We start from the raw sequence: 15,044 nt of genomic DNA, 5'->3' as shown, positions 1-15,044 counted from the left end.
GCGCCGCCAACTTTTCGGCGCGGCTTCGGGGTCTAGCTATAGGATGTCAGGTAAAGCAGTAAAAATACTTACGTAGCGGAAAAGGGAAGAGGAGAGTGGCCGACTACCCTCCAATCACTTTCGATCCTTTAAAAGGGTATTAGTACCTTCAATTCACAATCGAATGAATCCTCTTCCAAGCATCTACGATCACTGTTTTATTACAAAGTGACCAAGAAAAAAATATTTTTGACTGTTTTCTGATCTTATATGGGAACCAATATTCTTCTTTCCGATTTTTCCTTCTGTATTTGAGTCGTCGTAGCCAAAGGACTTAAGATTATGAGTTTCAAAGGGATCTTTAGCCAATTTACGCATTCATATTTGTTCAAGTTGAGAAGCTGATCGCACCTGAAACAAGGTATTTGTGGATTAGGTTCCTCTTTGCCTAAGGAGAAACCGTTGTAGGTTTCAAACTGGTCAGGAATAAAAGGTTTTTGACTCACTCACGCGCCCTATAGCCTGAAAGTTTCGACCCAGTCGCACGCCCAAAGTAAAAAAAAAGTTTTCTTTTTTCCACTGTAAGCCTATATGCAAGTAATCGGTAATTGGCATTATTTACGGCCCTTTTCTCAGGGGCTGTGGGGGTCATGTAATACACGTCAGTATATTTATTGGAAATTTCCTCTACTCTGAAAAAATGGCAATTGGAAATGTTTAATTTTTTTCTGTGGCTATACAATCGAAAATGTCGATAGGATGTCTAAGGGGAGGAGTCACGAGGAGGGATGGCTAGTGGAAAAAGTATGGAAAGGGGGCTGGTTGCCCTCTAATCACTTTCGAATCTTAAGAAAGGAACTAGAAATTTCAATGTCCGGTAGAATGAGTTCTCTCTCAAGTCTCTAAGAATATTCTTTCTGTAAGAAATGTCCGGGGAAAAAAAACTGAATAAACGATAGACACGAGGTTATTTGCATAGGCGGCGCTGTAGCACTGTCTCTGATTATTTTAAGGATAATGACCTAAATTATGCGTATGAAACTTTATTAAATTTGCCTGAGGGGGGGGGGGGATCTGTTTTCAAACTCTCCTACAATATGTCAATTAGAAGTTTTCAGTACAATGTCAAATACACTCGATTAAACTAGTCCAGTTTGAAAATGAAGTTTATTGTTTTCATTATAGGAAGAATCTTCTTTCTTTTTTGGCTTTCTGTTGCATCGCTAGAGCAGTGCCTGTAATCAAACATGGGAAAAATTCCATTATTGTAAATTCCATTATTAAAAATTCCATTATCAATTTGAGTGGTCAGTGTCTGGCGAAGACATTTATTTTACCGTAACAGTAAGTAATTATCCTTCTTTATTGGCTTTATGATTACTCCATAGTCACTATTCTACTCAGTGAGATAGCTTTGACCCAAGCAAGCGTCGACAATATGTCAGCTATCGAGCTATAGGCTAGATATAAGCAATGTAAGCATATATATATATATATATATATATATATATATATATATATATATATATATATATATATATATATATATATATATATATATATATATATATATATATATATATATATATATATATATATATATATATATATATATATATATATATATATATATATATATATATATATTATATGCTAACTATAAGTAATACTGGCTTACCATTCACGCGTGGCTCCCATCTTGATTTTAAATTAAAATCAAGTTGCCATCAAGTCATCGGCCAATTGGAGACACAAAGCCAAGACAGGTAGTCTGAGTGACAGGCGGCAAAGCTGGCATAAGCCTTTTTCCAGGATTGTATAAGAAATGATGTCATTTTCACTTGTTATTAGATTTTGTCTATCATCCATCCATCCATCCATCCATCCAAGGGTAGAACTAAGGTAGATAGCCCTAGAACTAAGAGATGATCAAGATTTGTGATCTGACTCATAAAGGACAATGTCGGCTGAACTTGTATGCAAAGAGGGAGGGGGGACGGAATAAGCTTGCTTGCTTAGAGTCTCAGATGGACTACCGTGTTCATGAGAGACAAGTCCCCTGGACTCGCAAGTGAATGGGTAGACCTATAGTATCCCAAATGTTTTGGTAAACAGCTTGGACAAACGGCGGGAAAAGCTATGACTCTCCAATTGGACAAATACTTGTGTGTTAGCTTTTGGAGAGGCACGTCCACCTAGAGTCTAAGACAGGTGGACCAAATTTTAGAATTGATACATGACCGTTAAGTCGCCTGGAAATGCAGGCAAATAAGTGTCCATTCCAAAGCCTAACGGAGCTTGCCAGCCTGCCTAGAGTGTTGGGCCAGGCTTAGCAACCAATTCATAAGCTCAAACATTTGCCCTAACAAAAAATGAATGAAATTTTGAATTGACCGAAAAGTTGCCTGAAATCATAGGCCCACAAGCATCCATAGCCTATTAGGGGGCTCCGGCTGCCTGGAGTGTGAGGCAAATGACCCAATTCACAAGTTCAGATAGTTGCGCCAACAAAAAATTAAATGAATATTGGTTGACCAACAAGTCACTCGGAATTGCAAGGCAACAAGGGTCCAGTGCCTAATAGTGGTGCCCACCTGCCTAGAGTGTCAGGCGAGTCACCCAATTCACAAGCTCAAACAGTTGTGCTAACAAAAAATTAATTAAATATTGGTTGACTAACAAGTCGCCAAAATTAGCAAGCAAACCAGTGACCTAAGTCCAATAAGTGGACTGGCTGGGGCAGAGTGTCAGGAGAGCGACCCAATTGTTAAGGCCCAGACAGTCAATAAGTAGGTGTTAGTCCAGACTGTTAATGAAATTGTGTTTAATATCTAGTTAAGAATTTGCAACCTGGCTAGGTATTCCAATTTTCTGAGCATTCTAGTGGCGGTTCCAATATAAGGCACCAATTAGTATTAGAGACACAATTCTTTAAAGAACGTATCGGAGTTGCTCTATCTGTTGTTAATTTATCAATGTATAAGTAATCCCTGTGATTAAACATTATAATAGTATAAGTCAGCTTATAAAAATAGTCATGATGCTTCACTGAAAAGTTTAATTTCTTCTTTTTTCCTACTAAAAAAATAAATCAGTCGGTATTCGTGATACTCCTTACGGTAGACGATCTTATAAGCCGATTTGCTCTTCTTTACTCACATGCACGCTAGGCAATGTCTCATTTAAATTAAAAGGATACCAAAATAAAAACATTTTTTGACCCCTAGACCCAGCGTAGATCTATTCATACCTGAAAACCGCAATTTTCTAATATTTTTCTTTCGGTTATTCCAAAATTATGACGTTTTAGGACTGTATCACATTTACGTCAGTATATAGACATTATCCTAATCGAGTGGTTAGTACGCTAGACTTCAATTCCTTTGTCCGTGAGGACAGGGTTTCGAGTCCTGATATTTGGTTTGGAACGTGGGTCAGTGGCATGACTCTTTAAGCCCAGCCCGAAACGACCCAGCTCTAAATGGGTAACTGGAGAATTCTGGAGAAGGTAAACAGGGAGGGTGTCTGAAAGCGCATGATGTCTGGTCCCAGCCCCCCATTGCACTTTGTAACTGGAGGGCCGTGAAACGTAGATCAGCACCGCTGGTAGGGACTGTAAAGTCCAGTGCCGTATTCTTTACCTTATCCTTTTTTGGACATTCAACTGTGAAAATAAATAAGGAAAAGTAATTAGTTCGATTTGAAAAGGCTTTTCGACCGTAAAAAAGTTAAAAAAAAATAATAATTCCCAACGACAACTACACCTTCAAAGGTAAGCTATACCATTTTAAGCTGTTTGGTACCATCTACTTTGAGTTTTTTTTTGCTATTTTTGCCCACGTTCCCTTGTTCTCTCGATTTACCCCAAAATTTTCAGATATATATGGCTGGGTAAATTTTAACTTCACGAATTCAAAAAATCTGATTTCATTTTTATTGTTCTTAGTATTTGGCACAGTATAACGCAAAAATCCAGCTTCATTTGAAAAAAGTAATTTGCAAGGGATACAGAGAGAAGACAATAAAATTAAATACCTTACTAAATAAGCCACGTCTAAGTGGACAGCAGTAGTGACGAGCAGTCGGCCAGAAAAGACCAACCACTGCATCAGGATAATTTCAGAAATCACTTTTAGGACTGCTTAATACTACTGACTGACATAGTAAACACTATTATTTGCAACTCATTGAAGCACAAAGATGCCCCTCTTTGCCCCCTTTCATTAAGCCCCAGTTTTTCTTTGGTCCTTTTTTGTCACCTTTTCCACCTCATTTGGGGATGAAATGCGTTTGGCCCCAAATGAATGGTCAAAAAGCACAATCTTCAGCAATCTATCATACTTGATCTGCAAAAAGAGGCCTAGTCACAAAGGCCTTTCTTTCATTATAGCCATAGAGAGTAGGATTCAAGCACGTTTTCAGTACAGCTTAGTGTTGCTACATGCTCTGTCATACGAATATTTAAAACCATCCTCGCGCATTTTTTCTAGGTAGCGTTACCGTTTCCAATTTTCTAATCTTATGAAGATTATTGTTCGATTGCCGTTAGAAAACTTATCTTTTTTTTTCTGGGAACCGACAAACAATTTATCCAGAACACTTAAATCATCTTTGAACTTTAAGTCTTGGAGAATTTTATCTTTTTACCTGATACCATGTTCTCCCATAGCCTTTTCCGTGTTCTTTTGGACAAAGTACATCAGAATTATCTATATATGTACGAATTGGACACATCCCCGCTTCGCCTTGCCCGCAGCAAAACTAGTCTCGTACATACATAGCACTAATTACTTTAATTTGCTCATCTAGTGTCTCATGAAAGAACAAGACCTTCACTAAAATTTTATCACAATAAAAGTTTATTCTATTATCAGAATTAAATAAAAAAAACAAGTTTTTTAAACTGAAAGTAAGGAGCGACATTAAAACTTAAAACGAACAGAAATTATTCCGTATATGAAAGGGGCTGTCCCCTCCTCAACGCCTCGCTCTTTACGCTAAAGTTTTTTATTGTTTTAAAAAATAAAGTTGTGAGACAGAGTCAAACTTTAGCGTAAAGAGCGAGGCGTTGAGGAGGGGACAGCCCCTTTCATATACGGAATAATTTCTGTTCGTTTTAAGTTTTAATGTCGCTCCTTGCTTTCAGTTTAAAAAACTTGTTTTTTTTTTTTAATTTTTGAACGTTTTTGAATTAATGCAGGTTTTGATTTTGGCTCACCGTACATGAATAATTAAAACAAAATTTCATATTATTTGGTTAAATGGCTTTCTCGAAACTTGTTTAATTTTATTTACGAACGTTTTTATTAGTAATAAATATACGTAACTTAGAATTAACTTACGTAACGAACTTCTATATTCATAAATTTTTAACACGTATATTAGGGGGTTCGCCCCTAGTCAATAGCCTGCTCTTTAAACTATATTTAGAATTTTTTTTTCCATTTCTTCAAAAATGACCTCTTAATCACAATCAGTTGATCATTTGAAAAACTTGTTTTTTTTTTTATTTAATTCCTGATCTTTTTCTTTAATAATGATGGGAAATCCAGGCGGCCCGTCATCGCAAGGGCGCTTCCCCCCGGAAAACGTCCGACAGGGAAAGATCCTTCCATATAGCCCCCGACCCTCTCCCTCCCCCACCTACAAGAAAAAATCTCCTCTGAAAAAGTCTGTATACTTACCAATAAACAATACTATATGTTAACATTGAGTAAAGTTCATAACTTTAAGCCCTCCACCTGGGGACTTTGAGGGATCAAGTCATCCTAAAAGACATTTTTATCATATTTTCGACCATGCTGAACAAAATGGCTATCTCAAAATTTTGATCGGGTGACTTTGGGAAAAAAATGAGCGTGGGAGGGGGCCTAGTTGCCCTCCATTTTTTTTGGTCACTTAAAAAGGGAACTATAAATTTTAATGTCCGTTCAAAGGAGCCCTCCAACTATTTTACCGGACAAATGGGTCTATACTAACACCCCTGGGAAAAAAAAAAAAAAAAAAAAAAAAAAAAAAAAAAAAAAAAAAAAAAAACCCAAACGTTATATTTATTGTGGAAAAAAATGTAAAATACCCCATTTTTTTATATAGGAGCTTGAAACCTCTACAGTAGGGTTCTCTGATACGCTGAATATGATGGTGTGATTTTCATTAAGGTTCTATAACTTTTAGGGGTCTTTCCCCCTTTTTTGAAAATCAGCCAAATTTTCTCAGGCGCGTAACTTTTGATGGGTAGCTCTAAACTTGATGAAAGTTATATATTTGAAATCAGCATTGAAATCTGATTCTTTTGATATATCCATTGGTATCAAAAACCCGTTTTCTAGAGTTTCGGTTACCATTGAGCCGGGTCGCTCCTTACTTACAGTTCGTTACCACGAACTGTTTGATAAAATGCCTGTTCATAATATATAAAACTGACGACTAAAGTCATCCGATAGTTCAAACACTTCTCAACTATTAATCTAAGCGTGAAAATTTTTTTCAGCGAATCCTCTACTCTTTCTAAAACAAATCTTTTATGAAAAGTTTTTCATATCTAAAACTTAATCTACAGCGTTTATTAGTCTAATAAGCATCATAGTTATACGCAATTTTCTTGTCACATAAATCAAGCTGTTTCCTGTGTAATTACAACACCCAATCTTATGACCTTTCTTATAAAGGGATTTGGTCAGAATTTTCCAAATTTCCTAGGTACTCCCCACTTCTAAAAATTATACTCATAATCCTTAGTGTTTTATAATTAAGCAAATTCCCAAGTAAGCCCGAAAAAACACAAGGCCAAAGTAAAGCCACGAGAGGCCAAAAAACGTCTGGTCCTGCTAAAATTACAAGTAAGTAAGTATCTCTAGCTTGCTAACCATCATATTTAAGAAACTCATTTACCACGCTATCACACAGGACACCTTATTATGCTGTCTCTAGCTCCTCCTTGAATTTTTTTTTTCAACTAGTTAGATTTTTTTATTCTGTTTTAAATTATTTCCTATATCTGCATCACAGTTTAACACATTCCCAAAACTTTCTGCCGGTTTATTTTCATAGCACTACAGTATTAATAATCAACGTGACCTATAATTATTCCTTATGAAATAGTTTAGTTAATAATCCTTTTGTACTGGAAAAGGAGTTAGAAAAATAATATAGGCCAGACAAAGAAAAAAAAGTGGTGCTAAACAAAAAAATGAAACAAATTATAAGACGGGACCAACCTCGTCTGCTGATTTTGGAGGTTAGTATTGTAAAATAAATTAGAGGAAGGTTTGCCAAATGATTTGTTGAAGCCAGAGAAGTATTCGTTCACTTTGAAAAAGCTTAATTTTTTGTTAGGAAGTATAAAGCCGCCAAATATATTGGTTTTTAGTATTGAAAATTAAACTAGAATATCAATACAAATTAAATTAGAATACTTTTACAGTGAAGCATCACACAAAAACTTGCATAAGAATTAATCCACGAATAAAGACAATTTCACTCGAATCAGTTGACTCCGTCAAAAGTTCACAGAAAATGTCTTGTTATTTCATTCTAAAATAGTCCATAATAATCCATAATTCTATAGCAGTGTTAAAACCCAAAACTTCACCATTAACCATCAACTGGCAGATATAGGGGGAGGGTCGAGGAAGTGTCCCACCCTCTCTTCCATCAAGATTTTTTCTTGTGCCCTCTTATTCTTTTTTTACTCTTTTTTGCAGGGTAAATTTGTCAATTTGATCATTTGTTGGCGCCTTTGTCACATTGGCCCCCTCTCTCAAGATTTTGCTCATTAACGCCCTTGTCAAATTGGGCTCCCCTAAGATTTTGCTCTAGATCCGACCCTGTAACCATCAGTCACACCATTTTAGAACGGAATAAATGACATGAATTTGGTCTCTGTTTGTTTTTGTACCTCTATGGCACTGACATGAATGCAGGAGCATACATTGGCATTACATTGCTACAGAGGCGGTCTTAGAGGGGACAGAGGCACTTGCCCTGGGTGCAGAAATTTAGGGGCACAAATATTCAAATAAATAATACAACATTTATAATTATTCTGTAGTTTTTGAAGTTTTATTCTTATTTAAAAAAGGTAGACGGCGCAGTTGACAGTAAGCATAAGCAAATTGAATCCGAGATTTTCATTTTCTTTGTGACTTTTCCAATGTAAAGTAAGAAAAGTCATATTTAGATAAATAAAAAGTTTTGTTAATAAATGAAAATTTCATTAGTAAATGAAAAGTTTGATAAAATTTGGCATGATAATTTTTGGGAGACAGGGGAGGGCGGGGGCACCACTTGAGATTGTACCCCAGGCACAAGAGAGGCCAGAACCGGTACTACATTGGTCCTTACTAAGCATTTATTGCCATGAAGGGTTCGGTATTTTAAGCTTTGCCTTTTTTGGCTTAATGTATTTGCGACTTTGTTTAATTAAGTACACTATAATATATTAAACTAATGTAGATACTATTTACAGTGAGAAGTATGACAAATGTTTGATAAAAGTAAAGCTAAATCAACATTATGTTTATAAAATAGAGTCAAGCAGATTTAGTACACAGATCTTGTGAATGGAATTTCAGCTGCTTTTATATCAACTAGAATTCTTTCTTTACACTTACTACCAAACAGTAAATATACTTTATATAATTGCTGTTGCATTTCTTTGCTTATCAAATACGTCTATCCCCCCATTTATGTATCATTTTTATATTGTGGTATCAATATAACATGTAATGTGTCATGCGGTAATATAATATAATGTATCACCATGTGTATCATATAATGTATCACCATTTATGTATCAATTTTATATGTAATTTTAGCTTGTGGTAGCACAGTGGATTGATCCTCTGTTTGAAAATATGGGGCACATGGATCGATCCCCGCTGCAGCAAGATTGGACGATAGGCTGTAAAAAGAAAAAAAAGAAAAAAAAAACAACGATTTATTCCTGTACAAAAAAACAAAAACGACGCCTATGCACCAGCAATGGATCTAGTCCTTGTCCATGTCCTTTATGTTCAACAGCTGAAAGGCTTGTAATGCATAATCTATAATTTTCAGTGTGTGTTGGAGTTGTACAAAGATGATGTCAAACCCACGAGGCATATAGTGTCTTTAAGCTGAGAAGCATATTGAATATTAACTCAACATTTTTGAATGGCATGAATTAAAGCTGCTTGTTACATTTTTAGCACGAAACTTATACCATCAAAGCTAAAAATGTATTCTTTCAATAGGCTTGCTACTAAATAATGAGTCTCCTCTATACGATTACTTTAGATCATTGTAAGTTTACATATCTCTATCTTGATGACCAGCGTTAGCTCGTCGAATGATAGTATCAAACAGTTCGTGGTAACGAACTGTAAGTAAGGAGCGACCCGGCTCAATGGTAACCGAAACTCTTGAAAACGGTATTTTGATACAAATAGATACATCAAAAGAATCAGATTTTAATGCTGATTTCAAATATTTAAGTTTTATCAAGTTTCATTCTACCCATCGAAAGTTAGGGCCTGAGAAAATTTGGCTGATTTTCGAAAAAAGGAGGAAAGACCCCCTAAAAGCTATAGAAACTTAATGAAAATCACACCATCATATTCAGCGTATCAGAGAACCCTGCTGTAGAGGTTTCAAGCTACTATCTGCAAAAATGTGGAATTTTGCATTTTTTGCCAGAAGAAAGATCACGGATGCGTGTTTATTTTTTATTTTTTATTTATTTTTTTTCCCAGGGGTGATCGCATTGACCCAGTTGTCCTAGAATATCGTGGGAGGGCTCATTGGAATGGAAATTAAAAGTTCTAGTGCCCTTTTTAAGTGACCAAAAAAAATGGAGGGCAACTAGACCCCCTCCCACGCTCATTTTTTCCCCAAAGTCACCTGATCAAAATTTTGAGATAGCCATTTTTGTTCAACATTTTGTTCAGCCATTTGTTCGAAAATATAATAAGTACGTCTTTTAGGATGACTTAATCCCCCGAAATTCCCGGGGGAGGCTGAAAGTTATGAACTTTACCCAATGCTAACATATAGTATTGGTTATTTGGAAGTATACAGACGTTTTCAGGGGAGATTTTTCCTGGTAGGGGGGGTGTGGGGGTGGGGCGGGGGTTATGTGGGAGGATCTGTCCATGAAGGAAGTTTTCATGGAGGAAGGGACATTGCTATGAAGGGGACGCCGGACTTCCCAGCATTATTTAAAAAAAGATCAGAAATTTAATATAAAAAAACAAGTATTTCAACTGCAATAGCAGCAACATCGAAACTTCAGACGAACAGAAAATATTACATATATGATTGGGTTCACCCCGTAGTCAATACCTCGCTCTTTAAGCCAAAGATTTTTTAGTACTTTCATAAGAGCTATTTATTCTAATTAACGGCCTTTGTGATTAAGCGGTCATTTTTAAAGAACTGGAACAAAATTCGAACTTTCGCTTAAAGAGCAAGGTATTGACTAGGGGGCGAACCCCCTAATAAACAAATTAAAAATATATGAATATAGAAGTTCGTTACGTAAGTTAATTCGTTAGTTACGTATATTTATTACTAATAAAAACGTTCGTAAATAAAATTAAACAAGTTTCGAGAAAGCCATTTAACTAAATAAAAGTAAATTAATATGAAAATTTTGTTTTAATTATTCATGTACGGTGAGCCAAGATCAAAACCTGCATTTATTCAAAAACGTTCAAAAAAAAAAGAAAAAACAAGTTTCTTAAACTGAAAGTAAGGAGCGACATTAAAACTTAAAACGAACAGAAATTATTCCGTATATGAAAGGGACTGTCCCCAACTCAACGCCTCGCTCTTTACGCTAAAGTTTGAATCTGTCTCACAACTTTATTTTTTAAAACAATAAAAAACTTTAGCGTAAATAGCGAGGCGTTGCGGTGGGGACAGTCCCTTTCATATAAGGAATAATTTCTGTTCGTTTTAAGTTTTAATGTCGCTCCTTACTTTCAGTTTAAAAAACTTGTTTTTTTTATTTAATTTGCTGCAAGACCCAAGTTAATGAATGAATAACTTCATGAAAGACATCAAAACTTTGGGTGTCTTCTTCAGCTAGGTTGAGGTGTCCCCTCGCTCAAAAATTCCAGTTAAACCCCAATTAATTAATGAATGATTCATAAAAGACAGCAACACTTTAGGTATATTTTTCAAGCTAGAGTGGGGTCTCTTTACTTTGAAAATGTCCAAATAACTTTGTTCAAGGACTATGAATAAAAAGAACTACTTATGCAACCTGAATTTGCGGCTCTAAACTGTTAGAAATTACGCCATCTTTTGTAAACTTTGACCCTTGAAGAGGCCAACCCTTGTCTTTGACCGTTTTATGATTCTTGAAAACAACTTTTGTCGGGTACTGATATAAAATTCCATAAAATATGCATCGTTTTTAAGATAAAAATGTTTACTTTATATTTGTCCTGTTGAAAAAAACAACAGATAAATATTTACCCAGAATTCATTAGTTTTTTTTGTCAAATTTCTTAAGCAACTAAAATCAAGTAAACAAGCCTTATCTTTAAGAGAATTAAAATATACGAAAAATTGTTTGCCAAATCAGAAGTCACAGAAAAATGTAATAGAGCAATAGGGCCATTTTGGAAGACGAATGTGCTTGTCCAATGCACAATAAAGATAATCCGAACCATTAATATCTATCTGCGTGACCTCGCGGTTAAAGAAGTCAAATCTCTGAGTGTATTACAGGACTCGGGATTGATCCTTGTCTGATACCTCTGGTAAGAGAGATAGGCACACTGAAAAGATCCTTTTTAGGCTTGACCCATTATGGCTGTAACAATAGGCCCGTTTTTTAGCACTAAGATCTTACATCTAAGATCTTACATCTTTCTGCAAAGATTATCGTTTTTTAACTCATCTTTGTTCTAAGATCTTACAGCTCACTGATATTAGCAAAAAGTGTGACGACCGCCACTGTTTCGCCATATAGAACAATGATGAGAGGACTTTGATGATCTACTCATCATTGTTCTCAGACCGCTGATCAGAGCAGAATGATGAAAGACGTTTGCACAAAAACGACCAAAGATGTAAGATCTTTGTTCAAAGATTTCACTTTTAAGCGTTTTCTGACAAAAGATGTAAGATCTTAGCACATTGATGAGTGAAAAAACAGGCCTAATATGAAAGCATCATAACTATATGGGATTAAGGCTGAAAATCATGCTGACGCAAAATACTTTAGATTCGACTTTGGAACCGAATTCTGCCTGTATATCCAAGCTACATAAAACACGGTATCAAGAGTAAGAGGTACGGAAAATCGTTTGCCAATTTAGAGTCGCAGAAAAAGTTTTAGAACAACAGGGTCATTTCGGAAGACGGATTCGTTGTGCTACGCATAATAAAGATAATCTGAACCATTTATTACTACCTACGAGACCTCCCGACCAAAGTATCTTGAATGATCTCAACTTGACAATTCCCATTACATGGTCTTCAGCCAACCATTACATGATTTCAAACATAATTGTAATTTTTAATTAGGGCCTAGATAAAAGAAGTGGTTTATAGAGTTATTAAAATGCTTATGATGCTTCTATTCCTGATGTGAAAGTCAACATCTCGATAGCCCATTCTTTTAAACTCCTTGCAGTTATTGTAAGCCAAATTACAGCTCTATTCTGTGCGACAAAATTTACCTAAACTTGAAAGGGAAGAGCTATAGTTTCTTAATTTAAATTATAAAAATATTGATGATTGCTAAATATTTAACAAAATAGAAGCGGTTATCCGAAGCCCGTTTATATTTTCCTCCGTATTTCTAGGCACAGACAACTGGCTTTGTTGCTCTGGGTGTTCTTCCAGAAACAGGAATGGAGGATGAAGACGTTTGCATAGTTGGCATTTATCCTGACGGCACAGTGTACATCAACGTAAGTATAAATAGTGGTTTATTTTTGTATACTGTGTAGGTAATATAGAAATATTTGCCACGAGTAATTCAAAAGTTGTTATGTTACACAACATTAATTTTACAAGAGAACATAACCAGGGCCTTAAATTCACTTTATCTTTTTTATCTAATTGGTCGACTACGGAATCACATCCATAGCCCTCAGAATCTTCAAATTCCGCTTACTCTGACAGCAAGATTTGTTTTTTAATCCTTGCGTTTCATATTCTGTGGAGCACCTTTCCTGCTTCAGCTTGAGAGTTTTATTCGTTTAGCAAATCAAAGATTAATATTTTATATTTTTAGAATCTCTACAATTTTACTTAAATTTTCATTATAATTTATTTATTATTATTGTAGCTGTTTCGCTTCTATTAGATTCGGTATAGGTTTATAGGTGAGTGATTAGAATAAACTCTTAAAAATTTCTGGAATCTTTCCCATTCTCTCTCTCTCTTTGAGTTATTTTTTTTTTAAGCATAAATATCCTCCTCCCAGTGGCGTCAATTCAGGGGATCTCAGAAAGAGGGTAAAAACGAATGCTTTCAAGTCTAGGGGAAGGGCTATTCTGTCTACGAAAGTATCAAAAATATTTTCAATGAAAAAAAAAGAACAAAAAAGCAATTTTTATAAAATCTAGGGGTGGGGGAAAAAACGTATTGGTGGCCTCCCCCCCCCCAAAAAAAAAATTAACATCACTCCATCTTCCTCCTTTACAGACGACTGAGCCATTGTGGGGATTAGTATCTTGCATTTGGCATCTGATTTCAGTTTGGGAATCAATCTTATCACTACACCGTATATCAGATTCTCATTTCTATTTTAATGCAAAAACTATTTCAAAGATTAAGTTCGACTACGATAATTCTAAGGGGGTTATATTACAATACATAAATTTTGCGGAATGGCGGAAAAACTAAGAAATAAGCTTTGGCTTTTAAATATTTTTAAAAATATTAAAAAAAAAAATTTTTTGGTGAGTTTACTTTTACCATTGTATATGAATGATTTTGATAATTATATTTTCTTCTAGGACTACCATGCCCATGAACCCAACGTACCCCATATGGATGTTGAAGAAGGTGGCACGGAAGATTGGTTTCTAGTTGATGTTTCAGAGACAGAAACGACTACTACAGCCACCTTTTACAGAAAGTTGGTAACTGCTGATCTACTTAACGACCAGCCTATTTTACCAGGAGTGGCAAGGCTCGTCTGGTCCTATGGAGAAATGGATCCAGCAGACTTTGACAACATTATTCTTCCACGAGAGACTACAGGTGTAGTTGAAGTTGTACTTGTTGAGCAATAAAGTTTCAAAAATCACCTCGCTTTGAAATACATTTATCCAAGAGACACATCATAAGCGTCCATTTTGATAAGTAATGAAGGGGTAAGCTGTCAAGACATTTTGCTGCCATTATCTCGCATTAGGAAAGAACTAGGAGACCAAACTTTTATAATTTTCCATGTTACCCTCCTTAAACTAAATAGCATGTCTAAAGAACTCCGTAATCCAGGGAATGGGTTTGTTCACGAATATATCTATCAAACCCATTTAAGATATGTGCCTTATTTTTTAAGTAATTTCAGAACATACTCAAGCAGCTAAAATATCCAAAGCCAAATTGGTCAACAATGACAAAACCAGAGATGTAAATTTTGAAAACAACGGTCTATGACCGTTAGGAAGAAAAAGAAGTTGACAAACATCCCAGCAAACGTTTCGCCTGAATCAAAACGAGGTGTCCTCAGCATTGAAGCATGGAAAGAATTTAAACCACAACAATTGGAAAAGCAAGGAATCAAAAGTCAGAGATAATAGGCTTGAGATTGCTTATGCAACACGTCGACTCTTGTTGCTGGAAGATCATCACCAAGTGTGCAAAACCATGTTGTGACAAAGATGAAACCCAGGATTCCACAAGATCTCCATTCAACTAGAGGTCTTAGGAGCTTCTTACGGTTCTGTTCTAGGCTGACTTAAATACTCTTTGGGAATTTGAGAAAAAGTATTAGTGCCTGACCAGGACTGGTAGAACCCCGTTACTATTCTTGAGGCCATAACAGTTTCAATGGTTTAAACAATGTAAACATAGGGATTGTAACGTTGCAAAAACTACTGTATTGATGTCTTGAC

General features: G+C 35.6%; 1 protein-coding gene across 1 annotated transcript; it reads left to right on the top strand.

Annotated features, from left to right (window-relative positions):
* The first annotated feature begins 1,268 nt into the window (after positions 1 to 1,268).
* Positions 1,269 to 14,260, top strand: LOC148947197 (uncharacterized). The gene is made up of 3 exons (XM_089096928.1): positions 1,269 to 1,323; positions 12,777 to 12,884; positions 13,938 to 14,260. The coding sequence occupies exons 2-3, from the start codon at positions 12,825 to 12,827 to the stop codon at positions 14,214 to 14,216; spliced, it is 339 nt and encodes a 112-aa protein (XP_088953054.1). The 5' UTR covers positions 1,269 to 1,323; positions 12,777 to 12,824; the 3' UTR covers positions 14,217 to 14,260.
* The last annotated feature ends 784 nt before the right edge of the window (positions 14,261 to 15,044 follow it).

Source organism: Artemia sp. Qi Xiang Cuo, chromosome 11, assembly GCF_049724085.1.
Source record: "Artemia sp. Qi Xiang Cuo chromosome 11, ASM4972408v1, whole genome shotgun sequence".
In the NCBI taxonomy this organism is placed as follows: Eukaryota; Metazoa; Arthropoda; class Branchiopoda; order Anostraca; family Artemiidae; genus Artemia; species Artemia sp. Qi Xiang Cuo.
This window is presented reverse-complemented; position numbering and strand designations above follow the sequence as displayed.

Excerpts from the sequence above, each read along its gene's own strand:
- LOC148947197 (XM_089096928.1), top strand. The coding sequence starts at position 12,825 with ATGGAGGATGAAGACGTTTGCATAGTTGGCATTTATCCTGACGGCACA. Across the intron at positions 12,885-13,937 it reads ACGGCACAGTGTACATCAAC|GACTACCATGCCCATGAACC; the intron begins GTAAGTATAAAT and ends ATTTTCTTCTAG.